At 46.1% G+C, this 12,624-nt stretch overlaps 2 protein-coding genes across 3 annotated transcripts in view; both read right to left on the reverse strand.

Moving 5' to 3' along the window:
* Nucleotides 1–848: 848 nt before the first annotated feature.
* Nucleotides 849–8,801, reverse strand: LOC144136472 (uncharacterized). Of its 2 annotated transcripts, none has more exons than XM_077668820.1 (5): nt 8,596–8,801; nt 6,228–6,315; nt 3,410–3,466; nt 2,389–2,631; nt 849–1,424 (listed from the first exon to the last, which is right to left on the reverse strand). In XM_077668820.1, the coding sequence occupies exons 1-5, from the start codon at nt 8,766–8,768 to the stop codon at nt 1,350–1,352; spliced, it is 636 nt and encodes a 211-aa protein (XP_077524946.1). In that variant the 5' UTR covers nt 8,769–8,801; the 3' UTR covers nt 849–1,349. The 2 variants fall into 2 exon arrangements, with proteins under 2 accessions (XP_077524946.1, XP_077524945.1); XM_077668819.1 differs by having other exon boundaries at nt 6,224–6,315; nt 8,596–8,794.
* Nucleotides 8,802–9,914: 1,113 nt separating this feature from the next.
* Nucleotides 9,915–12,624, reverse strand: part of LOC144136473 (uncharacterized) — a 48,837-nt gene continuing 46,127 nt past the window's right edge. Inside the window, exon 2 of the mRNA XM_077668822.1 lies at nt 9,915–12,475. Coding sequence (XP_077524948.1) covers nt 12,131–12,475 — 345 coding nt within the window. The 3' untranslated portion in view covers nt 9,915–12,130. The remainder of the gene's footprint in view (nt 12,476–12,624) is intronic.

Genomic DNA, 12,624 nt, shown 5'->3' on the forward strand with positions numbered 1-12,624 from the left:
AAAGAGCTTTCGAGCTATTAACAATGTAGCTTACTGTAAACACTGAAACGTTACGTGTTTCTTCAAGAACCTTCTAAATTTGGAGGTCGGGACAACTTAGAATGCGTCCGTGAGACGATAAAGTTCGAGAAGAAAGGCTCCCGTGTTCCTTATTCTTAAGGTTTGCATTCTCACAGCGCATTAATCTGATTTACAAGATGATGAACGCAGTTACAGACGTCATACACCAGCCGGACAGGATTGTCTATATAACATATGGAGTTCCACATTATCCTGTGCAGCTGGCAGCATGGACACTGATGTCAGTCAGTTAGTCAGTCAGTTTTTATTTGCAGGAAAATCACATCATCCTGCGGGTGGCAGATACTAAAGGCATGATTGCCTGACGAGGTCTCTGCCCCCGTAACAAAAGGAGCAGCGTAGAGCAGTACAGCAGAGAGCTGGTACAAAAAAGAGAAGCTGAGTTACAGATAGTACACGCATACATCCCATACAACATGGCTGTACTTAAGCACTATGGACAGTTTTTTTTTAATCCCATTGAATATTCGCTCAGATATCACAAAAACACGTGAAAAGAAGTCATTAACAGAAAAGAAAATTTACATTTATCATTGTTACTTAACAATCTAAACGGAAAACAATATTACCCGCAGTTCACGTTTGAACATTTTCTGGGTAGGCAAAAATCCAAAATAGAAGCAGAGTTATTTAGCAAGTCTATTACCTGATATTCCAGATCTTGTTTTTCATAATTTGTTCTGACTTTTTTATTTCTGCGTTTGGGGTGACGGATATCATATCGCGCCAAAAAACAGGTGTGCAAACACTGTGGAGTTTCCTTTTATATATTCGCTGTGCCGGTATCCACAAATAGACTTTATTTGCTGGTAAAACAGCAAATCTGGGAAAAAGTGGTTGCGTCGAAAACAATCTAATAGGGCCGGTGTGGTTCACAAAAATCCGGAGGACACGTTTTTGCAGCGGTTGAAGCCTATCATAGTTCCCTTTTGTCGTTGTTCCCCAGACCAGAATGCCATACAAAAGGTTAGAATAGAACAAGGAGTAATATAGTGATTGCTTTAGCCAAAGAGGTAGAAGAGAAGCTATTTTTCTAATACATCCAACAGACTTCGCGAGTTCGGAGAGGAGATGATTGACATGAGGGGTCCAAGACAACTCTTCACTTAACCATACCCCAAGGAACTTTTGCACACTTACTTGTTCTAAGATGTGTCCTCTGTACTGTAAGTTAATCATTTCTTATGCTCATTATGCGCACATACCTTCGGACGACACGGCAGTAATGCCTTTCACATCTTCCCCATGAGTTCCGCTGGTCGTCTGGCTCATGTGGGTGCCGGACTGCGCCTCAGATGCAGAGTCCGTCTTCTGATCCGGGCGCTCGTCAGCCGTGTCACCGCCTGCAGACAAAATCCGACGCGGCGGCATCTGGCGACCTTAGCTTCGCGCTGAGTCAAAAAGTTCCATGCCCGCGTCGATAAAACAAATACCTATTAAGAAAGCTAAAATGAAGTATTGGCCCACTTGTTGTAACGTGCCCACACGAAAGACCAAGTTTTTCAATGCGAAGTTTTAGTTTACGAAAAGCTCGTGCCGACATATCGCGTAGCACCCAGAACAGTCACCTGAGTTACGCAGTTGCTCCGTCAACTAAGCTAACAAGGAGGCTAACATTTGCAACCCTAGTTCTCACTAAGTATACTTCCAGCTCAGCCGCATAGTGATAGATGTACTAGTGATTATGTAATTCGTTAACGTAATCACGTGGTAGTGCGCACAAACGCTCACCTCTGAAACAGACATGTGTGTGTGGAACTCATCGACGTTATTTCAGTGCGAAAGCACGGATTTGTGCTACGTAGAAGGCGCCGATGAGCGGGCAGTGACGCGGGAGCGCTCGCTCTACGCCAGCTTCTCGGACATACACCAGACGATTTCGCTAGATTCCGAACCTCCGGATTAGTGTTCTCGCACTAAAACCGCTCGCAACGAAATTGGTACTCATACAAGCCAGGCTAATGGTGGCAGCAAAGCTTGTGTTTGGTTTAGTACGGGACACACACTTAAGGCGGTAACTACCAGTTCCTGTAAATCGGTGTCTAGTCAGCGCTCTCACGCATTCAAAGTTTCTTCTGTGCCCCCCCCCCCCCCTTTCGCGCTGTGTTATTCTGGACTCTAGTAATGGTATGACGTGATTGTAAATATAATCTTCTGGTGGATTATATTTGGGAAGGATTCTGCGAGAACAGTCCTGTCGGGGCCTAATACTAAGCGTTTTTTTCAATGTAATCATTTTTCACCGCATTACCCCTCTGGATTCAACGATCATTTCTCACTCATCCCAAAATGGGCCAAATCGCGTACCTCTCTGGTCACCCGGCGTGGCGCCGCTGTCTGTCGTCTCGGGGCTCGGTTTCGTCTGCTCGGCGGCCGTCGAGGCGTCGTCGGCCGCGTCTGCTGCGTCGGTTTCCTCGAGGGTGGTTCTCCGGCTGCGCACCGTGGCTGGAGTCGCGCGTGTTTTGCGCGGCTCCTGGGTGATGTGCCCGCCATGCTTGGCGCCTGTAGCACCCGCAGCCTTGTGCCGGGTGGTGCTCTTGCCCGCGTCCGCTGTGGTTCAGTCGACGACCCCAGCAAGGCACAGAAAACGCAAGAACTTTCAGCTGCTTACCACGAACTAAAAGTAGTACCTCGTAGTACATTTGGTCAGCCTAGAGATGCGTAAATGCAACACCATTTCGAACTTCACTGAAACATACACAGGGTAGAACGCGGCCTAAAGGTGACGATAGGTGCTCATTTCATTTACAGAGTGTGAAACAATGTCTGTTTCTGCTACTTCATTCGCTGTGTCTGTTCATTTTAGAACGTTATATGTGTATATACTGCACACCGTGCAAACTGCCCACCATGACAGGTGGCAATTCAATTAATGATATGTCGCGAGAGGTTGCTCAGAAAGAGCAACCTCTGTCGCACAAGTCCGCCGGGGGCAGCACCTGCAATCTCAGGGCAGTGGTGCATCACTTAACCGCTGCATCACTACGCCATGAGTGGTATGAGGACTCCCAGGGGTCTATGAATGTAAAGTAGAGAATGAGCGATTGCGCATATCTGGGTATTAACCCATCATCGCTATCCGAACAGCTTCCATCCGTGAACAATAGATTCGAACACCGCAAATTCTAAATGAGTTCTTCAGCGTTGAATTGGGTGATAAAATCTTAAGACCGCAAGCATTGCACTCAGTGCCAGCTGCAACAGTTTCACAATTGCGCTATTGTGTGCCATTCACTAGGGGCGCTTCACTATCACGATTAGCCCCGAGTATTGTTTGCTCTTAGCATCAGTGGAATCGCTAGGTGTATAAGTTAAATTTCAGACTTACCGGGGCCTCTCGCCTGTCCTTCTTTCTCATGACCACTTTTTCCGCTCGAACTTCGTCCTGAAGAAAGAGGACAGAAAAGTAGAACGTCTCACGTTTCTTAACTTGAAGCCCGGTACCGGGAAATCAAGAGGGGCCAAATATGCACCGTGTGTTGACTCATACATGTAAGGTTAGATGCAAGTGCAAGTATATTCTGAAAAGAGAGCAACTATTTCATTTCATAAAAATTCGTGGCGACACTGTCACGTACGGATGGCAGCCAATGTTGAACCACTCGTCTGCTGTCATCTTGCAGAAATCGTTGCTGGACGAGCAAGACGAGATTTGCGGCATTGGCGTGCATATTGCAACCACGCAAAACGACGAGGGACGAAGAGAAGAAAGCACAGCACAAAACGCGGAATCTTCGTCGTTTTGCGTGGTTGCAATGTGCACTCCTTTGTTAACCACCAACTAGCCCGCCTTTGCCTGTTACATTTGCGGCATAAAATAGTGCTTTATACTGACTGCCCGATTGAACACCGTCCGTGTCTTTACCAGATGCTCGAAAATGTTTTTTTTTTTTTACGAACAACTCATTGTTTTCTCATTTGTCGCGAATTGGCGGTAGTGAGTATTTGAGCAAACTAGTGTCAGTTCGGGAACTTATATTCCAACGCACTGCGGTGGTGAATATTGCAATCGTCGCGGCAGAAAGCAAGTGCCCCATGCTGTTGCGGGTCCGTTTGTTTAAGGATGAGCGTTTTGTCAGAAGACAGAGCGCCAAGTTACGTCAGGGTGACAGCAGCTATGACAGCCAAGACGGCTTCTGCACTTCAGAAAAAGACTAGTATACTACATATCTAGCGTCCTACCACCAGTGAGAAAGGGAAGGACAGTGTGGAAAGCCAAAGGTGGTCTTAGTTTGTTCTTTGTTATTGCATTATGGAACGCGTGAAATATATGATGGAGACAGTCACTAGAAGAGTTATGTTATTGCGAAGATGCCCAAAGGCTTATGCAAGTCATATGAAGTGCTTCCTTCCCACGAATCTGTCATTCTGTCATGCATGCTTATATCACATATCTAATGCGAAAGTGGGCTACGATGATCCGACATGCACCACGATAATTAATTTAACCACCTAATCATACCCGCAGTAGCCCAAATCTTAGGGCTCATGCAGTCTGTTGTGCACTTGTAGCACGCCCTCACTACGGACACAAAATGAGCAGTAATTCTTGCGGGGGAAAGACTTGGCGGCCTTCTGGTAGTTAACTAAAATGAACTAATTTTGTGTAGTTGAGTTAAGTAACCTCAACTTTCTAATTTTAGGTTTCACAGCGCAAGACTGCAAAATTGAAGGGTCTTCAACATCGAAGGCAAACTCAGTTTATTCTCTCTCTCATACAGTTTATAAAACTTCCGAGTCAGCATCGTGCATCAAGATATCGAATGTGGAAATTACGCTTTGATAGCTGGTGAAGTTCATTTTTCCGCGTTGCTCATTTATAAAATGTCATCGCGACGTGTGATATTTATCACTGGAATCATGTCAACGTCTTCTACATGATCAAAATGTAAACAGTATTTAAAGCAAGAGTCGACATTTTATTACTATGCAACGTGAGCCGACTCGAGTTTTCAACAAAACTTTTTTTCACGTTCGGTATTTTGAACCAAGATGCCGATTCTCAAATTCTAAACGCTAAGCTCGCCTTCAATTTTCACAACCTTCAATTTCGCTAAGTGACCTTGAGCCCTACAATCAAAAATATGAAAGTTAATTATGTCATTTCACTTCATTAATCGCCTTAACATTGAGCTCTATTACGTAAGTTATGGACGAGCTTTAAGACTGATCACTTGTAAAGCAAGAAACATCCGTCGTTCGCGACCGAATCAAGTGGTAGTGCATTATTAGTGCAGGGATATGAGGCTCGTCCTCAGTGTTATAAGGAATTCGGGACAGCTCCTTTCTAGCGCCGCTAAGCATTAGGCCTTTGGCGCTTCAGTGGGAGGATTTTGTTTTTATCGAGTTTAACGTCCCGAAGCGACTCAGGTTATGAGGGACGCCGTAGTGGAAGGCTGCGGCAAATTTCGACCACCCGGGGTTTTTTAACGTGCACTGACATCGCGTAGTGCACGGGCCTCTAGAATTTCGCCTCCATCGAAATGCGACCGCCGCGGCCGGGATCGAATCCGCGTTCAGTGGCAGAAGTCACATTTATTGTTTTAACTAATTGTCCCGATGCTTCGGCTTTGATTTGTGCCAAAACCGTTAAAAATTTTAGCAAAGGAATCGGCGACAATTTAGAGCCATTTTATGTGGGGAAAATGCTATGTTTGAAGAATGTACACCTCCTAACACTTTTTTCTATTTGCTTCAAGTAGATTAGGGACTGGGCTTCCTATGGTTCGATGCAACCTCTTTCGAAATAAAGAGGTAGATTGGCCAACGTTGTCATCTTCAAGTCACTGTTACACCAGCTCACGTGATAGGGCTAGAGGTCAACATGCACGTATGCGTCGAAGCCGTAGCTGAGTGGTTTAACGCTCTACAGCGCACAGAGGATGGTCTGAGGTCGAATCTTTGCTGGCGCCGTGTTTTTTTTTTAAACAAAATTCTTGCTTTTTTTTCGATGCGCCACCTGGTGGCAGACAAGGAACTAGACCACTGCCCCGATTTCCGGCCAACATGCACGGCATGGTTTGGCTTTTCTCTCCAGAAAGCGAAGTCAGTCACTGCCCATGGTATACGTATGTACAACTGTACGGAGGGAGCAACCTGAGAGCGGGTAATGCAGACCGGCCCCATGCGGACATATACTTACCAACCTTTGCAACGTCCAAGAGTATCAGGGCACCCACGGCGGCCAGCGCGCAGGCGACGCCTAGGAAGACGCACATTGCGCCGCGATTCACACTGCACGGGGCACAAACAAGACACGGGCACGAAGCCAAGGGAGACAGAATTGGATAGCTGCTTAGCTCCTTCTTTGTACACTTAACTGGCTAGTTGCTTATTTGGTTAGTAAGCTGTTAGTTAGTTATTCACTTAGTTAGTTAGTTAGTTAGTTAGTTAGTTAGTTAGTTAGTTAGTTAGTTAGTTAGTTAGTTAGTTAGTTAGTTAGTTAGTTAGTTAGTTAGTTAGTTAGTTAGTTAGTTAGTTAGTTAGTTAGTTAGTTAAACTACATGAATGCGTATACAAAACGCTGTCTGCTGTGCAAGTGGCGCGCTCTCGTCCTGTGGCCCGATTTTAAGCCTTTAAGAGATGATTGCGCAATAACAAGAAACTATAATGAATCAAATGCTATTTTCATTGCGCGGCTGCCAGAACGAAGTGCTGCGGCAGGCAAAAGAAATAAGTGGATTTTTTTTCTTTCTTTTTTTGCCCTCACTTCTCCAGTCCGTCCTTTGTTTTGTTTTGTTTCTTGAAATTGGAACGCGTGCACTTATAGATAGCGTTTTGATATTCGATATGCCCACCGTTGTGTGTAATTTGCTCTTTTACGTTCGTGAGCAGATTAAAGCACTAACAATAATAACGTGTCAACAAATCCCACAGATTCGGCGCATGTAATCTGTGAGACTTAGAAGCGCGTTTTTTTTTTTTTTTCACGAGACTGGCTTAAAATGCAGACTGCAATAATATAATGAGGACAATGCGCTTACTTCTAGTCAAACACACGGCTGTTCGCGCTTTTCTTAGCGCTGTCTGTGCCTCTGACAGTACTAGCAGATGTCATTCATGATAATGAATCGCGGCGGTTCCTAGTGGTCGGAGCATGCGCCTCGCGTGCGGGAGATGCGTGGTTACCCACGGTGATACAATGGGTATACAAGCTTTCCCCTGGCCCGGTGCTGGGCTTCTTTAGGGTTAAATGCTTGGGAAATGGGTCTGTGATTCCATCTTGAGTAAACAAAAACACCTCGTGCCATGGCGCTTTTTGGCCACAGATGCCCTTGCGCTATAAGAATATATCGTCATCGTCATTCATGATATTAACGACTGCAGCTAACAGCAGCCCTAAGTCCTCCTCAAAAGGATTGAAATTGCGCTCAAATATAAAGCTTCAAAGAAGGGAAGTGTTTTTATAGCATAATTTCCTTTTTCTTGACACTTATTTTTTATTCATTGCTTAATTACCTTATTGCAGCTAGTAGATCGAATTACCAAACAGGACTATAACATTTTTACAGAATCGTCTCGAATTCAACCCGGTGATGTAAGGCCGTGCACAACGATTGAAGCCGTCACTGTATGGGAGGCCACTCGTGTGGGATCTTTGGTGTTCCCTATAGAAGCGACGGGGCTATAACGTATCGCAGTGTCCTCCCTGTGTTGTTGTTTAGCCTCCTGCATGGCCTAAGCTTTTCTCAACACGGTCGGCAGGCGCGCCTGGTTGGGACGATACGGGGCTGGAATTTTGGTTTGTGACACCACCATAATACTTGAACACGCAACAAGCCCAAAGCAGAATCTTACATATTGAGAAATTATCAGCAGAGTGGCGTATTTAGACTGTTACTCGTTTGTCCGTAAAAATTGAAATTTGTGTCTTCCAGCATACTGGCAACAAGGAGGCAATAAAACTGGGCGCCCTTGTATTAAATAGGCAACTGCACCCAATGACTGCCATAAACAAGCCACGTTTGTAATGTGCAGAAGAAGGAATATTAAGGAAAAATAGGAACCTAAGATGAAGGTGAACTACGCATCACTATTGCAGTATGTAACAATGTATGAACAAAACTCGCATACTTACCTCTGGCTCACTGTAGTAAGGTTGTGGACACAGCATACAACAACAAAAAAAAATGTGTAAGCGCAAGCCAAACTGCCTTCTTCATTGCTCTTAACGTTGTGGAATTACAAAAATGCTAAATAGGAGTAAGCTGGCTCACTTATGCATCTTATGCATGCCGGGTAGCATGACGTTCGCTCATACATAAGTATAGTGATCTGTGTCATGTTTATCTGTCAAAGAAGCGTCTCGATGCTTCACCTTATCTCTTGGTGTGCTGGTATCTAGCAGAGGCTACCTGTAACCAGTTCACATGCCAAACAAGCTTATTACGACGAGAGAGGCCTTTGGAAAGGCAAACAATTCCTAGAGTCGTCTTCGTCTCTCGTCTGCGACCAATTGCTGTTCTTTGGACTGTGCACGGGATTACACAGAGGCTTAACACGGGCTGTACTTACCCATTTTTGAGGGGTGGTTCGGAGGAGGTTAAACTACGGAATCTGTTGTTGCTCCCGCACACAATGGTGCAGGTGTCCTCCGCCTCTTCTTCATCAGTGCAACGACAACGCAACACCCCTGCCACGAGAACCGAGTTACTCAAATTTTTTAGATGATCCCAAGTTTGCCGCATGCAATTTGCAATGCAGGTAGTCACCGCCTGGTTATGGTCAATCCCCGTTGTGTGTGTGTGCCATTTCATGAGACCAACAACAACAACAACGAACCAAACACGCTTCTGGTTAAAAAAAAAATCACTTCAAGCGTTTATCCTGTGCTTAACCTGATCGAGGAGATGCGAGACAAATTTAGTAGCAGTGACAAGACTTCTCCCAGGGGCCTGATTTCCCGCACGGAAGACTATAAATGCTGCTAAAGGGACAGATGATGATGATGATGACGTAAACCATTTATTGGGTTCAAGTTTGCCCCGTTCGGGTGGAGCTCTCAGTCCAAGGATCCTACAGCGGCCCGGTTCACCAGCTCGCGCTGGCCACGCACGTCCGAGCTGGACAGCACGGTTTCTCATTGGGCGGGGGTAGGATTGTAGATAGGGTGGACTGCCGGCTTGCGTTGGCGCGCCCAGGTGCCATATTATAGAGAAGGCTTCTTAGGATAGAGCCTGGTGCGTAGTTTGTGCACAAAGCTCAAATCAGTATGTGTATTGGTTTGAAGCTCTCGCAAGACCACGGCCTCGTGTCGCGTGTTAATGGGACAGACAACTGATTTTTAAGGGTCCTAAATTATATTTTTTAGGGTCCTAAATTATATTGGCCTCACGATAAGGTTGGTGTCCAAGGTGGCCATGCTGAGACGGCTGGTTTAGACACGCCGTTAAAAGAAAATAATATTTTTGATCAGAACACTTTTTATGTGTCTCGATGCAGAAAACAATGATAGGTGAGCGCAATGGCGATCGGATGTCGTTAAAATTAAGGAACCTGAATCGAATTTGGCGCAAGCAGCAACGTTGCATTAAACAGTGTAGCTGCAGTACCGGCGAATGTTTTCTGGGTTGTTGCATTATGTGTCAGTATATAGTACGTGCTTAAACGCCAGCGGCGGATTTGTGGTCTAGTCTTGGGGAGAGTGTGACCGGGGTGATCCCATGTGTGGAATGCATGTTTTAAACTTTATTCGGCAGAAGAAATTAGGAGTGGTCCTCCAATAGAACATTTATAGCCCTCTTGGGAGGCTGTAAGTTGTCATTTGGTAACTTCTGCCGATTGAGCGCTATCTTTAAAGGTCTCGACCAAGTAGACAATACGGTGAGGGCCACTTCGAACAAAACTCAAATTTTATTGTTTTATACGAGCACTGAATAACAAGTCAGGGCATCAGAAAACCACCACACATTTTTTTGCTCTTTGCGTAGCTAGAAATGCGCTAATAATGTCAGCCAGACTGCAACACTTAAATCGCCAGAGCACGCTGTGAAAATTCGTCAAATAAGAATATTGTTGCTGCGTTGTATGGTTACGTGCACAGCTTTGTGCGTCCCTAACAACGTGACAAGCTTGCAACCTTGCACAGGTCATTCAAAGTTAGGCTATTCGGATTTTCTGAAAACAAACGATAATAATAATAATAATTATTAGTTTTTGGGGAAAGGAAATGGCGCAGTATCTGTCTCATATATCTTTGGACACCTGAACCGCGCCGTAAGGGAAGGGATAAAGGAGGGAGTGAAAGAAGAAAGGAAGAATAGGTGCCGTAGTGGAGGGCTCCGGAATAATTTCGACCACCTGGGGATCTTTAACGTGCACTAACAAACGATGAGCAGTACTGGAAAACGCACGTAATGGTATACCACTGAACACAAAGTGAGGAAGCTATGGTTGCCGTCAACTCTTAATTAACCAAAATAAAGTCATGTTTTTGTCTCAAGTCACCAAACCCAACCAAAAAGCCCTGCCAAGCAACACAGTTCTCCTCGCTGCTGCATAAAAAATTGGAAGGCTTAGGAGAAGTTCAGAAGGTATTCGTCCCGGTGCACAGTCCCAGAAACCGCGCTGAACTGCGGAGATCTAGCTGCCTAAAAGCGCAAGAAGCCAACAGTCTTTAAAACCACCGAAAACATGCCGTATATTGTGGTGTTTTCCACTGTAATGACGAACTTCATTTACAAAATATTTAGATAGAATAAACAAAAAAATATAACACATGACAACGTGCCCCTGCGGGCACGAAGACCACGTGGTTGATAGATGAAATTTGCGGCAAGCTATTCTCTGCCAGTTTCCCCCCACAATGAACTATTATCCGAAATCGTTTACACGGTGCAAATAAACATGCTACATTTTTTTTTGCTTTAATTTCTTTTGCCCACCGTGCTAACCAGTTCATGTTGTACAATCCCCTTGCACTTGAGTTGGTTGTAAAAGAATATTAGCTCCTTTGGCATGTTTTCTCGGACACCTCACGTTTCTTTATTTTTTAATGTCATGCATAAAATAACTGCCACAGATGCATAAACGTACGCAGGAACGACGCCAACTAGTGCAGCAAGAAACACCTATTTTCTAATAAGGCCTCCCTCTGGTGTAAAGCCCCGGCCATACTCTCTCATTGCTGCTATTCAAACAAGACGCAAAACAATGGACGGAACAGCAAGGTCTCAAAACGGCCATCGTGCCTCGCGACGGCTGGCAACGAAGCGTGTTTCCTTTTTCGTGCCGGCGTTTCAGAAAACATGCATGAATGTTATCGCTGTCCAGTCGCCAGGACGCGCAAACGACTACCTATGCACATAATTATCAGGCCTGCCAGCCATCACATGTGAGATTTTGCTACCACACGTCAGTTTATTTTCCTTATCCCCACCGTGCATGGTCTCTGGCCCACCAGCTGATAACAGAGGTACGCGCTTTCGATGCCGCTTACGCATTCTGAAGACCTCTCTCCTTGATAGTCTATCAAGAACATTTTATTTGCGGGAAAATAGGAGAGCAACCAATGGCGAATGGTTGTTCGTCGTTCGCATTATTCCCGCTTAGCACGTGACACTGACGTTGGAGTTCAGGAGCGTGCGAGCACTGCTGGAACAACCGCGCAGCCCTACTCGCTCTAAGATGAGAAGAGTGTGCTTGCATAGGTTTAGAGGGGGGGTGCAGCTTATGGGCACAAATGGTGAAAAACAGCACCAACCATTATGAATCTGCGCCAGCTAGCTCTAGCTAATGCCAAACGCACAAAATGTTCAAAGCACACCAAAGATACACATGAAAGCAAAAGTCACAACCAAGCAACCAAGAGCTCACGTAGTCGAACACAGTCGAGTGAAAAAAAAACACACAAAGCAAGGAATTAAATTCGCTAAGCGAGCATTGTTCTGCATGGAAACAGGAATGCCTGTTTGTCACTAAATGTATTGATGGTGAAGCACAGCAGTACGTTCCCTCTGTCCAGCGCAGTATGCTTACAGCTAGTTGCCTAAGCTCACGCCGTGTCCAACCACTCGCACGGGTTGCTCGTTCGCCACCATCCGGCACGGGGTCACACGAACACCTCGTGGTCAGACTCGGAGTGGCTGCTGCCGTAGTGCAGCTGCACGCCGGAGTCGTAGGCGGCTGTCTGGGACAGGGCTCGCCGCCGTCGCAGCTGCCCGGCGGCGCAACGCCGGCAGCCTCCGGGCTCGGAAGACGACGAGGACGAGGCGAGCGACTCGAGCGAAGCCGGTCTGCTCGGCGGCTTCGCCGCAGTGCACTCTGCGCTGCTCACGCCGCCGCTGTTCGTCACGGGCGGAGGGGGAAATTCCCGCGCCAGCCTCAACTCGGCGATGCTCTGGTGAAGACCCAGGAGCTGGCCGAACAGCTCGTTGTCCCGCTCCATCAGGCAGCTCTGCGCCCAAGAGAGAAAGAAACACGGAGACGCCTATTAAGAATCGGTAGCGCTTGAAGAGATCTGAGAGGCGTTTTCCTTTCCACGTTCGATATCTCGAAGCACGATGCCGATTCTTATATTTCAAAAACACTGGCCTTCGGTTTGGA

This window comes from Amblyomma americanum, chromosome 6 (genome assembly GCF_052857255.1).
Source record: "Amblyomma americanum isolate KBUSLIRL-KWMA chromosome 6, ASM5285725v1, whole genome shotgun sequence".
In the NCBI taxonomy this organism is placed as follows: Eukaryota; Metazoa; Arthropoda; class Arachnida; order Ixodida; family Ixodidae; genus Amblyomma; species Amblyomma americanum.